The sequence below is a fragment of the Mya arenaria genome, chromosome 9 (genome assembly GCF_026914265.1).
Source record: "Mya arenaria isolate MELC-2E11 chromosome 9, ASM2691426v1".
Classification (NCBI taxonomy): Eukaryota; Metazoa; Mollusca; class Bivalvia; order Myida; family Myidae; genus Mya; species Mya arenaria.
In genome coordinates this window covers 6,720,702-6,744,190 of record NC_069130.1, presented here as the reverse complement: position 1 = coordinate 6,744,190, position 23,489 = coordinate 6,720,702, and the positions used below count along the sequence as shown (strand labels likewise).

At 33.3% G+C, this 23,489-nt stretch overlaps 1 protein-coding gene across 1 annotated transcript; it reads right to left on the bottom strand.

Annotated features, from left to right (window-relative positions):
- Positions 1 to 1,412: 1,412 nt before the first annotated feature.
- On the bottom strand, positions 1,413 to 23,477 carry LOC128246517 (TBC1 domain family member 15-like). Its single transcript, XM_052964745.1, has 13 exons — positions 23,457 to 23,477; positions 17,320 to 17,449; positions 16,711 to 16,828; positions 15,774 to 15,849; positions 15,000 to 15,094; positions 13,799 to 14,091; positions 12,951 to 13,054; positions 12,046 to 12,178; positions 11,259 to 11,340; positions 9,900 to 9,990; positions 8,932 to 9,080; positions 8,633 to 8,774; positions 1,413 to 7,646 (listed from the first exon to the last, which is right to left on the bottom strand). Exons 1-13 carry the CDS (start codon positions 23,471 to 23,473, stop codon positions 7,523 to 7,525), a joined length of 1,554 nt encoding a protein of 517 aa, XP_052820705.1. The 5' UTR covers positions 23,474 to 23,477; the 3' UTR covers positions 1,413 to 7,522.
- Positions 23,478 to 23,489: the final 12 nt, after the last annotated feature.

The following is a 23,489-nucleotide window of genomic DNA, read 5'->3' as shown; positions in this document are numbered from 1 at the left end:
TGTTCATGAAATAAATAGATATCATATATTTAAATGTTTCTTCACACATTTATTTCAAATTAAAAGGAAATTGATTGCACATTAATTTGACAGCATATACCTCAAAACGAACACAGTACCAGCAACATTTCATGTGAATGGTTCAAGTATTCTGAAATCCAATTACAGTCACAATACACAGCATGTTAACTTACAGAACAGCCTTGAAATATTGTATAAAATATCAACATATAAACAACTTTAAAAAAAACAGTTTATCATGCATCATTCAAATAAACATAAGTATATAAACAACTAACCAGTATTATTCTTATAAACATCATTATATAAACAATATAAATAGAGACAGTACTTCAAACATCAATCAATTCTACATCAGTATATAAACAACTTTTCAATAAAAACAGTATTTCATACAATAACAAGAGATGTTTGTCAAACATTATGCCCCCTGAGCGCCAAGTTGCCAGAAATATTTGGACAATTGAATGAAATATGCATGGACTGAAATGACAGCTGATTTGTCATTGGATGCATATGAGGCAGGTCATCTACTGGTCATACCTAATCTTCATGTCAAGTTTGATGACCATAGGTCCGGGAATTGTTGAGTTATCACTCGGACAAGCTTTGGTCTTCCAACAGACCGACCGACATGTGCAAAGCAATTATATAACCCCTCTGCTTCGAAGGGGGGCATAATTAAACTAGATGTTCACTGAAAACTGATACTTCAACTCATGCATTTAGTGACATATAAATTTCTACTGTCTACTATATAAGAAAATAAAATATGGACAATCAGAAAACCTTTTTTCAGCTTACAGTCACACTGACCTTGACCTTTGACCCACTGACCTCAAAATCAATATTGTTCATCTGCTGGTCATGACCAATAAGCCTACCTAGTATGAGGTCCCTGGGTCAAAGCGTTCTCAAGTTATTGATCGGAAACCGTTTTTCATGTTAAGGTCACACTGACCTTGACCTTTGACCCACTGACCTCAAAATCAATAGGGTTCATCTGCTGGTCATGACCAATAAGCCTACCTAGTATGAGGTCCCTGGGTCAAAGCGTTCTCAAGTTATTGATCGGAAACCGTTTTTCATGTTAAGGTCACACTGACCTTGACCTTTGACCCACTGACCTCAAAATCAATAGGGTTCATCTGCTGGTCATAACCAATACACCTACCAAGTATGAGGTCCCTGGGTCAAAGCGTTCTCAAGTTATTGATCGGAAACCGTTTTTCATGTAAAGGTCACACTGACCTTGACCTTTGACCCACTGACCTCAAAATCAATAGGGTTCATCTGCTGGTGATGACCAATACACATACCAAGTATGAGGTTCCTGGGTCAAAGCGTTCTCAAGTTATTGATCGGAAACCGTTTTTTCATGTAAAGGTCACACTGACCTTGACCTTTGACCCACTGACCTCAAAATCAATAGGGTTCATCTGCTGGTGATGACCAATACACATACCAAGTATGAGGTTCCTGGGTCAAAGCGTTCTCAAGTTATTGATCGGAAACCGTTTTTCATGTAAAGGTCACACTGACCTTGACCTTTGACCCACTGACCTCAAAATCAATAGGGTTCATCTGCTGGTGATGACCAATACACATACCAAGTATGAGGTCCCTGGGTCAAAGCGTTCTCAAGTTATTGATCGGAAACCGTTTTTCATGTAAAGGTCACACTGACCTTGACCTTTGACCCACTGACCTCAAAATCAATAGGGTTCATCTGCTGGTCATGACCAATACACCTACCAAGTATGAGGTTCCTGGGTCAAAGCGTTCTCAAGTTATTGATCGGAAACCGTTTTTCATGTAAAGGTCACACTGACCTTGACCTTTGACCCACTGACCTCAAAATCAATAGGGTTCATCTGCTGGTGATGACCAATACACATACCAAGTATGAGGTCCCTCGGTCAAAGCGTTCTCAAGTTATTGATCGGAAACCATTTGGTATTCCGACCGACCGACCGACAGACAGACAGACCGACCGACCGACCGACATGTGCAAAACAATATACCCCACTTTTTTCAAAAGGGGGCATAAATATCAGTAAATTTTTAACAAAGAATAATCTTAATAAAAACGATGGGAAATATAGATCAACCAAAGTTGTTTTAGATGGGGTTTTTAGGGAAAAAGAGAAATGAGTTATTGCAATATCAGTGTTGTTGTTGTTAGCATTATGGTAAGTGTGGGTGCAGTCGGAGCGTTCGTAGTGAAAGACTTCGACCTTGGCCATTACTCATAACCATTTAAGTCATTCAAATGAAAATTGGTACAAAGGTTGCCAGATACAATACACATTTGCAAGGCCCATAACTCTTGCTTTAGTTATGCCCCCTTTTCAGCTCGAAAATCAACAACATGCAAGCATTGGTGCTCACAACACGGCACCCTTGTTTACAAAAAAATATCTTCATTATAAATCACATCGGTTTTCTTTAAGCAAACATGCAATATTATGTTATTCAACAAAACAAACAAAAAAGGTTACACGTAATCAGTGTCAACCTGTCAAATCACATAACAATATGACTCAAATTAACATAAAAATATGGAGAGAATCATGTTATTTACCTGCCATAGAAAACATGATAAACTTACATCATGACAAAAATACTGCTACTGTACTACTAACATTTTCAGTGTATAACTACACTAATTGATTGTCAAAAAAAAAAAAAAAACACTCTCGTGAACATAATGCACTCTTACTCCCAAATAAGATTTACCACAATTAATACAATTGTTTTGATATACAAAAAAGGATGAATAGATGTCAAAACAATGGTGCTTATGAAGGATACCAAATTTAATTTGAAAGAAAGGTGCAGAAAACATGGTATTTCTACCTTATGAGACTATAATAGATCACAGTAAATCTTTTAGCACTCACCAATCATTTAATATTTTTGGGTTTTCAGTTAATAACAAAGGATTACAATCTTGTAATTAATATTTTCCATAAATGACTTATTTGGTAAGAAGTTAAAGGTGTATCACTCAAAATCTATGTTTGTTATACATGTGTATTTATAAAAGTTGAATAAACGTGCCACTTTAAATAGAAAAAATGGTATACTAGCACAAACAATATTCTTGAATAATCATTATAACTCTGTTTTACTAAATAGCAAATCGCACAATCACTTTTATCAACTCTATCATTCTTGAAAGCAAAATGATGATAAATGTGTTAAATCTATAAATCTTTTGATTTTGTGCTTTAACTTCTAATAAATATCTAATCATATTAAAAGTTTATAATTCTGCAAATTTCAAAATATGACAATAACAAAGTTTATTTGATATAAGGCCACCGGCCCATTACAACATACAGATAAACAGTATTAATTTACCATTTTGTGCAAACAGTACAATGAAACACAATAAAATAACTATAGTAATATGGTTATCATATGGATACTGATTTTAGAATTTCATTCTTCAAGTCATACTTTTCTTTTATTAAATGCATGGTACAAATATGTGTAAACAGGACTTTCTTTCAAATATTGCACAATTTATATGATATATCAATCAGTTGAAATACTGTTTTACGTGTAAAATAAAAAATGTATTGATCGAAATTCAACTACCGGTAATAACAGCTGAATTATAACCAAAATTCTATTTTCATAATAATACAATACTTATAAATAATTTCCTTTACTCGCTACAACAAAAATCCCCATCAATCCATCATCAGAAGTGAATTGTACAACACATTCCCAATCATAGAAAACAACATTATCTGGAAAAACATATTTACTCCAATTTACAGAAGCACAATTTTCACATAGCTTTGCAGGTTCAAGGAAAATTCTTGCTTAGATTAATGCATACAAAAACATATGTACATGTACAATAAAAACATCTAACTTTTGTGATTTTTGTAGTACAAACATTGTAACGGAACATCTATTTTGGGATTGTCAGAGAGGACAGCCCCTATGGAAAACTTAAAGTGATTTTATAAAATCTCCATCCATCAATATCATGATTACAAAAGAGGTAGATTTCTTTGGTACTCCATTAAAAACAAAATATACATTACAAGCAATTCTCTAACTATATTTATGAAATCTTCATTTTCCCAATGAGATACTGACTAAATGTTTTACAATCATTCAATTCCAATTTACTATATATTACACTCAGTTTATATAAGTGGTAATAAAGTTGGATATGAATCTCTCAGTCACTATAAATTAAACTATCACTTTAAAAGTAGGGATTTATTGCACACAATCAAAAAGCATATAAATATTACCTTAAAATTAGCAGTAGTTGAAACATAGAGCATCACTAATTAGGGGGGAGATTGTATGTTTTTTAGTGTAGTATGTGTCTGACAGTCAGAGTGTGTGTATGTTGTGTGGGTCTTGAAAGACATGTGCTTCTGTGTTTGTGTGTATGTGTGCACCAAAAATAACTTTTACAAAAGCATAGAATTGTTATAATGCCTCACTATTAATGACTATGAATGTGTTGATATAAAATCTATGTGAAAAAGAAATAAGAACAAACAACAATAAATAATACAGGTTAATAAATGAATTCAGTGTTTCATCTGCATGACAGCCCTGTATCTATTCAACTGTTGAAACAGTCTAGTTCCTCATTATCAATTGATACTGGAGATTGCTTTTTTGAAAATGCGCCACTCTCCCCTATTGTGTGGTCGTATCTGAGAAAAAAAAATAATGGACATAAAATTTGTAACTTTGGACTCGAGACAAACCAACAGTGAAGTTTGGTTTATTCACCTTTATTAAATAGTGAAAATCTACTGCGACCTTGACCTTTGACCTAAAATAATCACATTGAGTTATAAATCTGATGTACAAGTATGTCCATTTTTGGTTGCCTGGTGACCATTGTTTGGCACCATATAGAAGCATCTTGTACATTATGAATATGTAATAATTCTACCAAAAAATATAACCATCCAAAATCTTAGACCTTTAAAGATTGCAAAACAGGTCATTTCACTTTTGACTTCAATTGAAATAAAGAACAAAATAAATCACTTGCAATACTAATGTTTGGTCGGTAATTTCTTTTACATCTATAGGTAATTTATTTAACATATTTGTATATATCGGTAACCAATTATTTTTCAAATGATATCACAATTATTTAGGGTCACCAGGTATTAACATTTAACATTACGACAAATGGCATGATAAAATCAAAATCCAGCTGTGATCAAATTCTAAATGTTATCTTTTAAAACTATAGATTTATTCTTAATTCCGTAAATCCTGATATCCAGGAACCAGGGCTTCTAAAGGTTTGAAATATCCTGGTAAGGAAGCAAGTTGAACCTGTACCTATCAACACCCCCCCCCTCGGAGGAACCATACCACTTCATTGAAACAGTTTAATAGCACATGCAGATGACCATCTTAATACACTTTTCCACCTGTATTATTTACTATGAAAATATTTTCTATGAAGGGTTATTATGTTCACTAAGCCATCTTGATTAACTTTGTCACATTTAACATTAAATAGACATTATTGGCATAAACTTGTTTTATGTATAAGCATGATAGTGAAATCAACATCGATTAAAACAATCATTATTATAGTTTCAAAAGTAACCAAGTAAGAATAAGTGTAAAATAAATAAACATTCAGTAAAATGTTTTGCAGACTGTTTACATACAATAATACAAAGAAAACTACAGAGACAAGCCCAGTCCTTGTAAATTAAAATATAAACCCTGTTAAGAAGCAGAAGACATTAGCCCAAACAACTATGAACTATATGCACCCCCTGTACAAGCCATAGTATATTAACCTTGTCAAAAAAGAAAATATGTTTAGGATTTCAGTTTTTGGCATCATATCAAATATAGTATATAACACAAAAAAATATAGTATATAACACAAAAAAACAAATATTAATTACCTGAAAAGTATTTATGACCTTAAAAACATATTGTGCAACATAAATATTTAGTGACAAGAAATGATGACATCATAATGCTTGCTAATGTCATATTTATGTCAAGGCGTGTGTTTGTGCGTGTGTGCCTGCGTGCGTGTGTGCGTGCGTGCGTGCATGTGTGTGAGCTTATATATACTCGCACTCTGGCCTTGCCCATTCAGTGAGTGCTGGGATGAGATTGTTAGTCATTTTAGGTTTTTGGAGCATAGTGCACAGGCAGAATGTAACCAGAGTAAAAGCAACCCTGGTTCTTTAAGATGCACCAGTGAATAGCACTGTCACACGGGACCCCTATTTAATGTCCCTCCCGGACAATGATTAGTACTTCAAGTTGGGAGGCGGGGAATTGAACCTGCAGATTGACAGTCAAGTGTGTTACAACTAGACCACGTATCCGCCACGTCAATGCCTCTTCCTTCTTGTTGCTATTTAAACCATATACCTTGAAAAACTTCTTAAAATTAAAATGGACTATTCCTATTTATAAGCAACAAGAGAGGCATAATGACCTCATAATATAACCTTGAAAGTTTTCAACTTAATATATTTGCAAGATTTCTACTAATTATGACATATTTTGAAACCTTCCCTGGATTTAATTGAGGTAAACAGATTCACCAACATTCATAGAAAATAATAATGGACTGCTTAGTGGTTTTGCCTTTTTTGACCTTAACAACCATGTTTTTATCCTGACATTGCTGAGTGATTGATTGCCAAGACCAATTTAGATTAGTTTCATGAATATTAGGAAGAAAACATTGTTTCTTGTAAAATTCACAAACAAATTTGGACTATTTTTTGCTTGAATGACACTAGATTTCTATAGATCATTAAACTTCTGTACCGTAACAAGCTATCTATAAAAAAATTCCATAACAATAAGCATATAATGCACCCATTGTTCAGAACTTTGTTAAAGTCAGCAACGTTGTTAACACCGTTGTTGTTAAATTTAAAAAGGGAAATAGTTTAAAGCTGTGCTCTCACAGATTGAACGTTTTGACAACTTTTTTTTGTTGTCTTGGAACGAGCCAATTTTTGTGAACATCCATGGATACCAGTTATATAAGACTGCTGACAAAAAATCAGATCGCAGAATTTTATATTTAAGTTAAAAAAATGATGTTTTATGCATTTTTCTTAAACCGTTAGTAACGGTTTAAGCCATAAATCATTAATTTTTGAATGGAAATATGAAAATCTACGATCTGATTTTTTGTCAGCAAACTTATATCATTGGTTTGCAGATATTTACGCAAAAAATTGCTCTTTCCAAGACAAAAAATAAAAAAGTTGTTAAAATGGCCAATCTATGAGAGTGCAGCTTTAAGGCATGATCATATAAAACAAGGTGCCTGAATCTTGATAGAAATACTGTAGATCACCCATGAAACTTGAAGAATAGTTAAGATTTGAAAGTTAACAACCATGATGTTAATAATGTTGGTAACTTTTACAAAGTTCTGAAACAATCATCTGATTATATAATAAATATCACAGCTGGATCACTCAGATGCTTGTTTTGGTCTGTGTCATCGGCGATGTTTTTTCCCAGGAGTGTCAACAAGTTGGAAACTGTCCTCGACGCTTTTCTTACAGTAGCGGAAAAACAGGCGTTCTGAGTGCTCCAATACCACATCCAAGTTAATCGCTAAGCTGAAAGACAATATAATTTCATATCAAACTCCACAAGCTTCAATCATCATGCATCAAAAATAGTATTAAGATTCAACTGCTAAAATATTTATCAATGAAACATTAATATTGTGTTAAGTGACTACAAAATTATATTGATATATTTTTACTTGCCCTTACTTAGATAAATGCATACTGGGTATTCTTTCAATTGCTTCATATTCTGATGAACACAACATTTTCAAAAAAAAACTCCTGATCTTTCAAAATATATTATATTGTATGTGACATCAATGAAACAAGTGACACAAGTGGAGCAGCACTGCAGCTGGTCAAACAGACAAATCTTTACATTCATTTGTTTTGGAAGTCAGTGCTTTTTACAGTGCTGTTGTAGGCTTAGATAAAAAAATTGGATATAACAAGTGTAGAATATAAACATTAAATACGAAATAATCAGTGAGTAAGCAGAAAATGTTTTCATACACCGAAGAACCGCAAAAGTAGAAAATATTCAAACCAAAATAATTCTTGGGCGATAAAAAAAAATTCAAACCAGTGTTACGAACACTCGTTTGTTGTTATGTTTATAGTAAAATAATGGGCATAATTCAACAGTTACTAAAGCAAGAGTTATGGGCCTTACTGTACATGTGTATATAGTCTATAGCAACATATGCAAAAAGTTTCATACACAAGACTATGACAATAGCTTGATTTTCTTTTAAAAACAGCTCAGCTAGAAAGGAAACAAACTGCTAAAAAATCTTAAAGGGAAACATTTACAACAAAACTATGTAGCACACTTTTGAATGATCCAAAAAATTATTGTACATCTAGAAATGGAAAAGGGGATCCAAGTTACATAAATTCAAAAGGAATGTCTGGTTCAGGACTTTGAAGACCATTGTAGTATCTGTGCACTTGAGGAAAGCAGCTCAGCACTTTCTGTAGCATGGTGACAACCCATTTTTTCTTTAAGGGTATAAATGAACACAGATACTTACTTATTGATGACCTGGAAGACCATTGCTGCATCAGTACATTTGAAGAGGGCTGGTCGACACTCCTGTAGCATGGCCACACACATGAACAGTTCGAACGTGAACTCCGCATCGGTCTCACGGGGCGTTGTCCTAGTTACGCCACCTGACATGGTAATTCATGGTACATTTCAGTAATCAGCAAGCGAAATATTATGAGTCAAGGGCATGAAAATTATCCCCAATTGCTCTATAAAATTACAAATGTATTTGTATATCTGACACTTAATTAAAAGAATTTTGCAGAGATCAAACAAACATACCTATATCTGCAAACTCTTTCATTGTCTGTTTGCGTTTGACCTTTTCTGCCTCCACTGAGGAGAGTTCCAGGTGATGGGAGCTGAGAATCTCAAACACGCGGAGGGAATCGAGGAAGGAAAACTCACGCTTGAAGCCTAGTAGGAGCCATCTAGGAATAGACGGGATAAGGTAACAATGTGTAAACCTTAGAATTTAAGAAATATTAGCACAGATTTAAAAAGAACAGTGTTCTGCAGAAGATGGATAGGGTGCTAAGAGAATAATGGGCACAGTGTATCAGTCTGTGATAAATTATAGGAATGGTGTTCAATTGAAACAATGTTAGGTTTGAATGGCCATATATTAATTATGGTTAAGAAATATTTGACATTCATTTATTTCTATAAAGGAAAAAAGGTGCCCATGCTGGTCTCCATGAAGGCAGAAGAGTGTAACCAGAACAGGACAGGGTGAAGAACCCTTCCATAACTCTTAAGCTCAAACCATGTTTGTTAAAATTAAATTTATTCAGTGTATAATTCAAGTAGCCTTCCTAAGAACATGGTACAGACTACTGTTTCTACATGTATGTTAGCATTTGGTGATAAAACTGTTGACTTTTTAAGTTTTGTGAGGGTTTAATTTTTCCTTTTTTCTGCAAATTGATCATGAAAAAAATAGAAACCTAGAGAAATGTTTCAATTTCTCATTGGTTTAAGATAATTAACAAATGGTGTCACAAAATTTTAAACCTTGCTAAAACAGCCAAAAACAATGAATCGTGAAAAAAGATGCATGTGCAATAAAATAAATTTCCAGTATTTTGTGTGTCAGGGAATGGATGTGTTTTAATAATGACGTTTTCCTCAAAATTTGATAATATTTTGCAAAGTCATAACAAATGTTCTAAAACATATTGACAATATCAAAGCAAAGCATATAACCCAATTTTAATTTGAATAAGTAAATCTTTATTAAAGGTGCCCACCTATGACAGAAAAGGAGATCTCCCAGTTCGTGGTTCTCCAGATGTTCAAGGAGTGGCTTGTCCATCTCCAGTAGTAGCTTACGAACCAACTCTGAAACCAACAATTTTTCCTTTATTTTCCATTCCATTACAATAGCGTTACATAAGGTTGATTTTACCACTGTGGAAACCCATTTACTTTATATGACTTGGCTGGATTTCCTCGCTGGCTTAAACTGGATGTAAAGGGCCAATTTTGTTTTACTCTTTGTAAGCATTTCCACTTGGTTCGATTATCGATATTTTTGAGGCTGGAAGTATTTTAGTCAGTCCCTGGGATTTCGAGCCAACGGGTTTTGACTGTATGTAATTTTATTCTTAATTTTGGGATTGCTGTGTGTTTGCAACAAACTTAACATAGATATTTTCGTTTGAAATTCCTTGGGAAATTCAACTCCTGTCCATGGTACAGGGCTAATTCCGGGGTATTTTTTCCCAGCCCGGGTATATGGCATTTATGCATAAATATGTGTACTTATTCGCTGTACATATAATCAAAATAAATATACAGTTGAACACCGTTTATCCGAAGTTGTAGGGACCCAACAAATTACATCGGAATAGCGGTGTTTCGGATTAACAATTTTCCGCAAATGACATCGTTCGCGAATTATAGATGACGTGAAATACTAAGTTGTGAAAATTGCAATGTCGGTTACACGTTACCAATACAATACACTCGGTTTGAGTTATCTTTCGTATATAAAAATATTTGTTGATTTATTGTTTAATAATTGACAAATAATTCGTTATTATACTTCTTTATTAAAACAACATAAAACATTTAAAACAAAATTACAGCACATGTATGAATCTGATGAGATTTTCAAATGATATTCAGATTGTGTTAACCAGCAATTATAAACGACATCACTGAAATGAATCGCTCATTTTCTGACATCGATGTTTGTAACATATGCGTGCTCAATGTCATTCTTTAACAAGCGCTAATTGTGCTCCATTGTCACCTCAAGCCGATGCCCGAGTGCATTGGCAGTAAGGTGTGAAAAACTATGACACGATCAGGTTCGAATTAAGAATTGATATATAGGTGTGAAAAACCCAATTGGGACCTTAATATTTACTTCGGAATAGCGATTATTTTGGAATAGCGATTTCGGATTAAAGACCAAAAATTTAGTTAAACAAAGAAGGACCGAAAAATAAATTCGAAATAGCGATAATTTCGGATAAACGGTGTTCAACTGTATATAACTTATAACCAATGAAATTTTCAAAATAAATAAATGTAAAAAAGCACAAAACCAAAGAAGTCTTCTACACTACAAGCGATATTTTGAAAAACAAAAGATCATTTACCTATTTTATTAATCATTCCTTCCTCTTGGAAGTCAATTTTGATTTTCTCCAGGTAGTTATGAAAGCACCAATAAGCCTCGACCTGTAACCAAACATTTCATTAGGAAGGAATATCTCATCACCTAGATGCAAGAACCCAATATATGCTTCTATTTCTACACACAGTTATTGAGTTATTGAGTTAAGGATGAAGTTTACCGATATGGTGATTCAAACAACTTCAAAAAAGGTCATGAGAACTAAATATTAATACAGAGACTTTGTTATGCTGCTTTTTACAATTTGTGTACATTTGCGAATAAATTGTATATGTCACTATTATTCAATTTCTAATGATTGTTAATCCGAAATCTCGTTAATCGGAAGTTTTTTTCTGGGTCCCGCAACTTTGGATTAACAGTGTTTATTTTTTTTACATTTTTCAAGGAAATGACAATTCTTCAAAGATTGCATGTTCTCTTGTTTTAACACCGGTCTAAATTTGCAAAATGTATTTATTAAAAAAAACCACAACAGAACAGTGCAAGCACATACATTGTAGATTATGTAAGTTATGATATAAAGTTACTACTCGTAACCAATATTTATATCAGAATCAATCACAAGAAGAATCTAGCTAGTATATCATTCATGCCCTGAGCTTTCTGTACATGGGAAGTGAAGTCTGCATATATTACATGCATTACATACCTCCAAGTCAAACACAAGAGGAATCTAGCTAGTATATCATACATGCCCTTTCTGTACATGGGAACTGAAGTGTGTATATTTTACATGCATAACTTACCTCTGAGTCAAAGACAAAGAGGAATCTAGCTAGTATATCATTCATGCCCTGTGCGTACCCAACATCTGGTGTAAAGCCAGAAAATGTGATGAGTATTTCTCGTAATATCGTCAATGTTGGCGTATCACTACTCCTGCAAATAAAGTAATCAGTTAAATAAACAGGAAATAAAATATACTAAATTCTTTTAAAAAAACATGTATATTATATCATGATATAAATTGTGATCATTAATAACAAACACTCAACACTGTTTTTTTTAGAAATGTTGGGTTTTGTTATATGTTGACAATTTCAAGATCTTTTGATGATATAAATATGAAATCAATGGGCGTTTTTTAAGAAAATCTTGATAAAAAATCATTATTGAAAAATAAATATCTGATCTTTTTGTATTACCCTAACCCTTTTTAATTTGCAATACAACAATGCTTTAATAATCAGAAATCAAACTAGTTTTATTAGTAGAAAAATATATATATAAAACAAAACATGCCAAAATGCAACAAAACCAGGTTTACAATGATTGACAGAAGAAGACAGCCTTCATTGTTAAATTCAGTTACAATCGTTTTGTCTATTTTTAGTAACACTGACCTTGACATTGACCACAAGGTGCCCCAAATGCAATTCAAAGAAAGGTCTCCATAAATGCTACCTACAAACCAAGTTCAGTCAAGATATGTCAACCCTAATATTATGTCTCCAGAATATGTTCCTGTATACAAAGTTTGGTCAAGATATGTCAACCCTAACTAAAGTTATTCAGTTTCATAGGTAAGTTTAACACTCATCCGGCAGCCTGCCCACCAGCCTAAACAACGACGTATGCCATTCTTATAACCAGAGTTCTCTCTGACAGTGCTTTTTTTACATTCATGAAATAAAATCCAATTCATACTTGCCTGAAATATTCAGTATCTCGGTCAGTTCTGGGAACATCTTTATCAATCAACCGTAGACAGCTGCGTAACGCCCCAACATCAATCCTGTTTCTGCTCACATAGACCTGTGCATGTATTACAAAGTCTCATGACAATGCCAACATAGACCTATGCATGTACCAGAAACCTCGTGACAATGCCATCTTTACATTACCAAATAATTAAGAAAGACATTACCTGGTAGTTACTCATCATACACAATTATGTTCAATTGCACTTTTCAGAATTTTGATAAACATATACACACTCTTGCACAAAGTGGTCAAAAACTGGCTCAGGGAGAGCAATATTTGATAACCATATAGAGAGCTGATTTTTCTACATTCTCAGTACTCTGTGCATAGGAGTGTACCTTTTTTTGTTATCTGGTGGCATAAATGTCAGAAGGTATAAAGCTACAATAATATATAGAAGATATTGGTACCTTCTGACATTAAGGAATTGCTTTTAAGCCTGTGAAACTAATTTGACAGGGATTTCTTCTAGGCATTTTGAGAACAAATAATTGTACCTGATCATGGGAAAAATATTTGCTTACAACAACAAACTGAGGGTAAATATTATTGGGAGTGACTTGAGTTGTTAAAAATGGAAGTTCTGCATGATTTTAAGGATTTTGCCATTTAGAATGATCCAGAATTAATGTACAATCTGACCTGTGGGATGTCTAGAAAAAGGCTTGTGACACTGTCTATATTTTTGATACCATGAACATAATTTGGCATGATAGAATAATAGTTCTTTTTCACTTCTGTTTAAAATAATCTGTTTTTGATGGGTGAACTTTCACTATAACATAAAAAACATACCTGCGCTTGGATTTTCATGAAGGCAACCTTCTGTCTTGTTTCTTCGTTGTTAAGGTCAATAAAATTGCAGTGTTTGGACAACCGTACCAGATCTGACTCCTTATTCATACCCTGGTGATTATTTTGAGTATTTGATTCATTTTGACAACTAGTGGAATTTAAATGTGGCCCGTCTGCTTTGTCTGGTTCCCCATTATTACTTTGGTTACAGCAGTTTTCTGTTGAAGCCGGGGCAAGTGTGTCCTGTTCTGGAACCTGATATTTTGCTACCAGACCCTGCTCAAGTTCGCTAGCTGAAACATTGAAAAAGATTAGTCTGATTTTGTCACTGTTATCTTATGAAAAAAATGTTTGGTTCAAGTCATTTTAACTCTTTCATTTGTGATGGGATTTGACTTTAATAATTTAAAACTAAATACTAAATACAATGTTACTTATACAAGTATCCCTTAAACTGTTTAAAATCAATGAGCTACAATGCTGCTATGGTTTTCTTGTGGTTTCATTCACCAAGGCTCCAAAGAGAAGTAACTCGATGCCTTTCATTCAAGGAGACAAACACATAAAATAAAGAGAAGTAACTCGATGCCTTTCATTAAAGGAGACAAACACATAAAATAAAGAGAAGTAATTCTATGCCTTTAATTCCTCGAGACACATTAAATAACGAAAAAAAATCACATTCCACAGTTGTTACAGAAACCTAGATATGTGCTAGATATCAAACTTTCACAAACAAAATCACAAAAAAAGACAGACTTACTGTGATGAAGAATTAAAAAGCATTTGACCACAGATGTGAGCAACTGCATCGACATTGACGCAATTAAATGCATCTTATTTTACAATTTCTTTCAGCAGCATCATAAATTATTTCTTTGCAAAATTATTCCAATGGTATATACATTAGCTTTTAAGATATGTTTTTTTGTACAGAAATAGTTGAAAATTTGTTTTTGAATGTTCTGTACATCAGGGACAATGAACGACAGTATACAACATAACAGCTAAATTCAAGTTATTTACAGGGCTTAGTCTTTGTATTTTATTGCAAGTACAATTAATAAAGTAAATATCAAAAACATGCGTCTCATTGTGTATCATCTCAGAGGTCATTCACACTGGTGGTCACCTGATTTGTTTGCTCATTCACAGTAATCCAGCTAATGTAACAAAATAAAGACCATTCTTTATGCATTACCTCCTGGTGTGGAATGTTGCTTTAACAGTGACTTCCAGTGTGATTTCATCTCACTGTACTTCACTATGTAGTCCAACAACAAAACCTCCCGCTCTCTGAAAACCACCAAATAACAATTCATCATTAATTAATATTACTGAATAATTAAACCAGGCATACTTCTGTCCTTGCTGTTTAGTACATGCAGGCATGATTGCATCCTCGGCACCAGAGCAATGATATCATATAGGTTATAAATACGTTGGGGTCCCAAGGATGACATGATTTATATGCCTAGTTTAGAACCAATATCCAATTTTTTTTTAACCAAAGTCTTGAAACTGTGATTGATAATAGGTAACAGTGTTTTACTTCTAATAAAGTTTGCTATCATTTAAATTTATTATATTGTTAGGCCAAACAACAGTTTTGTTTGTTAATTCTTTTTGAAAACACCATGAGTAGGACAGGTGAAGAGAAATGGTTATTTCTGAACAAATAAAACATAATCCTCAACTTTTTTGGTGAGGATTAAGTAAGTTCACATCATAGATTCAGAATAGTTATATGGCTTATGACATAATTCTGTAAATCAGCTGCCAGTTGTTATTGATTTTAATCAGGTGTGGTGGTATAATTAATAGTGGCTGGCCCAGTCAGTTTACTTAATATCATTTAGACCACTAAAACATATATTACTAGCATGAACTTACATAAAATAAATTTTATGCAACTGTGTAGCATCAAACAAATAGCAATATTTAACTGAATAATTAAGAAAGAGTGTTTGATCACCTTTGTGTGGAGTTACACGGGTAGAGTGAGAAGAGGTACTGCCAGACTTCTCTCCTGGCACTCGGCTCTATTCCACCTGGTGAAGGGGGAGTGAAATGTAAAATGTAGATGGTAAAAATATTGAAATAAACACAGGTACATGTAGCAGGAATGGTCAATGCAAAACTAACAAACAGAAAGATATTGTTTTTTGCTTTCTTCCTATTCACACAAATGTTTGAATAAATAAGAAAATATCTTTCAGGAAAATGTTTATACTGAAAATCAATCAAAATGTATTTTTTTTTTTTTTTTTAAACAAACAAGCTAAACGAATACCGGTAACCTTTTTCCAATTTGTAGATACAAGGTATAAACAATTAAATTGTAAAAACAAAAATTACCACAATATCAATTGATCAGAGAGTGGAATTTCCTTTGTATACAAGTTCCAAATCTCAAAAGGTGGAAAAAAGCAGCATCTGTACATGTTAAGCTGATGATGAAATAGATTAAATAAGTGACCTATACTGGTTACACATTTCATCATCAACACCTTACCAGGTTTGAGTGTGGGTACCGGTACATAAAGGTGTCGGCCTTTCAACAAAGACATGGGTTAAGCCCCAAAATGTTTATACCCAGAAGTCATACTCTGCAGTACATGTCACTTGCTCCAACTTACAGTGCCTTCATTATCAATACAGTGAGGTTTTATTCACCACGGTTCTCTAAGATTACATCGATTCTTCCACACAATAAGGGTTTGGCTGTCCAATATTTTAATGAAATGAATATTAAAAATGAAACAGATAGAGTGATGTTTACTTTTTGTTTTAATAAAAAAGTATTTGATTTAGCATTGCAAAAGGGGCCTAAATTGAGGCCCAAATTGGTCAGAAAGACACTGCAAGAACTTTCATGCTCAAACAAAGAAGTATTAAACACAGCACATTACCTAGAAAGACAGTTTTCCTGAGGGCAGACTCATCCACAAGCCTTCCATCACCGTCCAACAGCTGCTGAAAGGCTTTCAGTGTGAGTGGCGTTGTTCTCTGACTTACTGGAGACAATGGCTGTGAAGAGAAATGAGGGAAGTAGAATCATAAGCCTGCCTACAGTGATACAGTGACACGATAAAATTACTCACTTTTGAATTCTCATAAAAGCACACAAAGAGATGGCACAAAACGAAATAAAATAATAGTTTTGTAAGAGTAACATCTTGTCCATAAATAGTAGGTAGGACTTTATTAACTTTCATGTTATAACGTTAATGTTATCATTGGGAAATGGCATAACAGTAATCTTCACCATAAAAGCTTTTTAAACCACATCTTTCAACGCACATTTAGAAAAAAAGGATTAACTGACAGACTATAAAAACAGTAGAGTGGCACATATTTTGTAGGTAGGTTCAGGTAAAACAAATAAAAAGTGCTTTTAGGCCTTGTAGAAAATATTGTGTCATACTTTTTAAATATTTTCGTTTCATACTCTAACAAAACTTAAAATTTCACATGTATTTCACAATTTATAATAATCCATCACCCCAATACCTCATTACCTGTTTCTGATCTCCAGTCTGTGCTTCCTTCCCAGGGATAACATGTTTCCTCCTGTGATCCCCGGTTAGCCTCACATGTAACAGGTCAGTCTGGTCCACAAACTCAAAACTGTCATCACTGTTTATCCTTCTGCATTGAAGAAATAAAAATTCACATGTATCAAACAAGAGCTGTCACAGAGACAGCAGGCTCGACTATTCCGCAGCTTTTCAGTGTAAGGATTGAAAAGTTTTGGCAAAACATGCATGGATCACTGTTAGATTACATTTCAATGCAATACATGATGTGCTGAGATATTAACATAAATTGAATTGGAAAATATTTGAGGTGGTACGCAAACTTTAACGTAAATTCCAAGTAGAACAAGAGCTGTCGTAAGACAGCACGCTCGACTTCGCTGCTTTGACTTAGAAGTGAATACAATAACAATGTAATATTACCACGTTTGGTCTATTTATGTCAAACCTAACTAAAATTATTCAATACATAAGGTGACTTTGATGCTGCCCTCCCACCACCCGAAAAATGACGCAAGTCATTCAAATAACTTGATTTCCCATTATGAAAATGTGATAAAGAATATATAAATATGCCTTTCAAAAGAAATTAAAATAAAATTTAAAAAAAAAAAAAAAAAAAAAAAAAAAAAAAAAACAAGGGCCATATAGTATAGCCCTTCTAGTTTTCCCTTGGTAAAAATATGGTTAAAATGTAAAAATGTCAAAAGAAATTTAAAAAAAATAAATATTCAAGGGACATAATTTGTATTAAGGGTTAAAAAGGAGCTAGATTTCTTGTTGTAAGATGGTCGTAAATAATTTTGAATTTTATTAAGTGCATTGAATGAAAGGTATAGAAGTTTTTTTATTAAAATCCCAACTTGCCCTTAACTTTTACTTGCCTAAAACTTTAACCTAAGTCAATCAGGGGCCATAACTTGTATTAAGGATATGGATTTATGTAACCTCATTGGGTGATGGTCCTGAACACTTGTGTGAAGTATTATGTCAATTGAATGAAGAGTAAAGAAGTTATTAAATAAATATCCCAAGCTTTAACCTAAGTTCCATAGTCAATCAGGGTCCATAATTTGTATAAAAGATAATATGGAGTTATCTAACCTCATTATGTGATGGCTCTGAACAACTGTGTGAAGTATTAAGTCAATTGAATGAATGGTACTGGAGTTTTAAGTGAAAATCCCAACTTGCCCTAAAACCTTAACCTGCCCTAAAACTTTAACCTAAGTCCATCAGGGGCCATAACTTGTATTTAGGATAATATGGAGTTATGTAACCTCATTGTGTGATGGTCCTGAACAACTGTGTTAAGTATTAAGTCAATTGAACAAAGGGTATAGAAGTTATTAATAAAACCTAACCTGCCCTTAAACTTTAACCTAAGTTCCATAGTCAATCAGGGGCCATAATCTGTGTAAAGAATAATATGGAGTTATCTTACCTCATCATGTGATGGCCCTGAACAACTGTGTAAAGTATTAAGTCAATTGAATGAAGGGTATTGGACTTATAAGTGAAAATCCCAACTTGCCCTAAAACTTTAACCTGCCATAAAACTTTAACCTAAGTCCATCAGGGGCCATAACTTGTATTAAGGATAATATGGAGTTATGTAACTTTATTGTGTGATGGTCCTGAACAACTGTGTGAAGTATTAAGTCATTTGAACAAAGGGTATAAAAGTTATTAATAAATATCCCAACCTGCCCTAAAACTTAACCTAAGTTCCATAGTCAATCAGGGGCCATACGGGTAATCTGTGTAAAGAATAATATGGCGTTATCTAACCTCATCATGTGATGGCCCTGAACAACTGTGTGAAGTATTAAGTCAATTAAATGAAGGGTATTGGACTTATAAGTGAAAATCCCAACTTGCCCTAAAACTTAAACTGGACGCCGACGCCGGGGCGAGTAGTATAGCCCACCTATTCTTCGAATAGTCGAGCTAAAAAGGGGCATAATTTTGTCAAAATGCTCGATATAGTTACCTCCTCCTGTGTATAGGTTGGGGGCATGATGGTGAACAAGTGTGCAAAGTTTCAAAGCCGTATGTCAATGGAAAATATTTGAGGTGGTACGCAAACTTTAACCTGACCAAACCATTTTTTTTGCCCTGTGGGTTGCTACTACATGATAATAGTTCCAATGTTTGCAATAAACGTATTAAAATGTAACAATCAATATATAAGTTGAAAAAGTGATGCAGTTGTACTGTAACGGAAGTCTATAGTGTAGACTGTTGGGTACATGTTACTACATTTTCCCGTGCTACAGAAATTTGTTATATTTATCTGGATTATAATGAGTATGATTTCTAATTTATACTTCTTTCAATTTCATAAAAAGTTCTATAAGTTGTACTTTGTCATTTGATTTTATATTCAGAGTTTACCATCTGCTGTCTATTAATAACTGTTTATGCAAATCTTGTTAGTTTCATTTTGTTCGTAAATTATTCTTTGGGAAATGTGCTTATTTTGAAATTAAATATAATATAGATTGCTTTAAGTAGCTTGTTTGGAATTAATTATAAATCATTGAAATGTTTTAAAATTAGCAACCTATACGCTTGTTATAAAATTGTTTAGCTTTGCAGTCTGCGAAATAAAAAAAATAAGCATAGGCCATTCGGGCCTATAACCTTAACAAATCCATAGGCCCAAATCATATTTCATAGGCCCAAAAAAGTTTGTAAAAAATATGAAGAAAATAACAAGTTTGACCACTTCATAGAGTATTTAATGCTATTCTCTTATAAAAAGGACAACAAAGAAAACACATGATCCTAGCTCAGCCATTTTCACATCATCAGCAGCATCTGAGTGTCGGAGTCTAATCTGTCAATGGTCTTCCTCTGAAACATGCATATTTATTATATTTGACGACTCAATGATTTAAGTACCATATACCGTTCAAGTATGTAGGTTATTTCATAAAAATACTATCTACTGCCATTTGCTTTGTTGCAAGTCCGGGCTAAGCATATTAGCATATGCCAAAGATAAGACGAGACAAAATGAGCCTCTATCAAGTTATTAATGCACCTGGAATAGTGATTATTTAATATAATACAAGTATGATGTCTAATATGTGAAAGGTCTTAAAATTATTTATTGTTCCACATGAATTATTTCAGCTGCAACAGATCAACTTTGTGTCCTTTTCACTTAAAATTGTCAGTCATTTGCCAGGTGACAGTTTATCATAGCCAGTTATATGGCTTTCAGGAACACAATACATTCTGTTTCGCCACAAATAGAAGAATACAGACATAAAAAACAGCTCTTATATTTAGATATGTGTCAAATTTCATATTATAACATTAAAATAGGGTTCAATGTTTAATTCTAAACAATCACTTAAGTTGCAACAGTATGTGACAAACCGATTTCTTAAGTTGAGGCGCGGCAATTTTGGTTACTTGATACAAAATATGTTTTCTACATAAATAAACCAATGTTTTTTAAAGACATGAAATCTGTTTTGTACCTTATATAGTATTCCATCGCTGAAAAATGATCAACTGGTTCTGTTATCGGCTTTCCCATTGTGACGTCATCAAGTGGCAGATAATTTAAAATACTGTATTAATGTATTTGAAAGGGTGTATACGGTGAAGCATTGTAATGCAATCACACACTATATAATTCATTTTTGCGGACACGAAAAAGAAAATTGATTATTAGTGAAATAAAGCAAGTATTTGTCCATAAATAATCATAGGCCCTGCCGATTTTGACAGGCCCAACAGATTTTTTTTAACACCACGGGCATCGGGCGTGTGGCTTATTTCGCAGACTGGCTTTGTCTTTTAATGATTTTATAACCAAATTAAATAGCTACTTATATTAATATTCTACAAACCATACTTGGATTGATTTTTCTTTCTTCTTAAAGACCGACTGAATTAGTTTCAGTAAGAACTATCCGCAAGTCTTACTCATCCTTCCAAATTTACAGTAGTTAAAGTTTTTTAAGACACGCGTGCTATCCAATTTCTATATTACAATTTAAGACCAAAGAAATAAAATCATATCAATAGTCAGAGGTGTGGGACCACTCTAGGTGTCATTCATAGTAGGGCCCGCAGCATTTGGGGATCAAAATTACTCTTTTGGGGAATATCCCACAAACTGGTGGGAATAAAACTCCTCCTTTGGCCTCAAAAGTATGTTTCAGTCAATTTGACAGGGACAAGGCATAGGGCGCAGGCAAACCTTTATAAACCCAACAACAACAACAGTTTCAGTAAGTTATCTGTCCTCTGATGATATCTTCATCATTTTTACTTACTTAAGGCTCTGTTATGTTTTTTCAATTTAAAATGATATTATTGTACTTGAGATGTGATTTTTTTATGATTTTGATAGTTAGATATGAATTACTTAGAGTTTTTTTTTTTTATTGGTACTGTTGTTTGTCAATGTTTGACTCTCGACAGAATTGTTTCAAACTTACAGCCTAAAGTTGCATTATAGCTTATCTGAGCAGCTGGGTGTGTCTAAGGCATTTATAGTTTCATAGTTATTTTGGTTTTACAGTATCATTTCCATTTGAATTTAATTAATTAAACTTGAATTCTTGAATAGAATGTATAAAAAATGCAAACATCTCAGTTGTTCTTCACATCCAACCTCCCTGCCTTTGCCCTGTGTCAAACCTGAGGGTTCTTGTAACCGCCCGTGCAGCTTACTACCACTCGTTGAATAAGAAGCTTCGGTTACAGTACTTTTGATTTAAACCACTATACATATTATATCATTTTAACCTCTTGGCAAACTTCGAGTAATATATAGATTTATTCGTGCATATATATGTCATAGTAACAAACCAAATATCTCATAAAGTTATAACACAGACTGATTAACAAAGTATAAGTGATGATATCTATACTAAAGCACAACATCATTAGAATGCTTTGGATACATACGTGCGTTAACAAAGATTTAATTCAATGTGACAAATATATAACACCAGGGCTTTTTCTGCCCATTTTGGGAAAAAGACCCTAGACATTTTGGGAAATTTTGTGTCGTGAAAATGCGGAAATTGGGAAATTTTACAGTGAAAAGGAAAAGCTGTCTAGTCTCCTGTGAATTAAGAAATGATTTAATATTAGTTTATTTTCCCTTTAAAAGACCCACAATGGCTGAAATATAAATGCTTGGGGTGTAAATATCTGTTGCAATAAATCATGACCGATAATATTTCATATCTCTGAATGTGATGAAAATCAATGATTTCTGAGTTCAATTACCAAAAAAACTTCACATCACATAATTTATTAGGATGTTGAAAATGAACCAGTACAGGTAAAAAGAATTTCTAAAAAAAAAAAATTTTTTTTTTTTTGGATTGGGATTTTTTCTTAAGATTGGGAAAAATATCTTATATTTTGCTTTGGGAATGGGTCCGATAGTCGGACCCGTGGGTACTATAGAAAAAGCCCTGAACACAGGATAACCCATTAAAGTTATTCAACTTATTTCCAATGGGGTCCTTATGACAAATATAATTATTTGCCAAGATCTCAGTTGTAAGCCGTTTAAATTAGGTTTACTTATACAAAAATAACATGCATGTACTCTTGACCAGTTAAAGAATGATTAAATGTTTGATATCGAACTTTTACAGTTATAATGCAACTGACTGTTAAAACCATATGACACTTTAGCATAATATGACAAAAATCTTTGGACTGATATGCAAGATTAAATGAATAACAATTAACAAAATAGGAAATCTTCCATTTCTGCACATTTCATACCATATGTAAAGGTTGTATTAGTAAAATTATCATTTTAACCCCTTGGCAAACTTCGAGTAACGGTTGTAATAGTAAAATTAAGAAATTAAAACAATATAAAACAGCTGTGGATATTCGATCCTTAAAAGTATGAGAGACTATTGAACATAACAGAACTACTGAACGTTTCACTTCCGGGTTTCTATACTCGCGAAATCATGTTATATGTGAATTGCAAGCAACTATTATAAGTTAAAATCAATCAAACATAATTTTGCAATACAAAATAGAACATATTTCTTCATTGTCATAGAAAACTGGCTGAATAAGGTGGTTAATTCTACACATTTAAAAAATATTTAACTTACTTGTAGGGCGCAGCCATTTTGTCATTCAGCAGT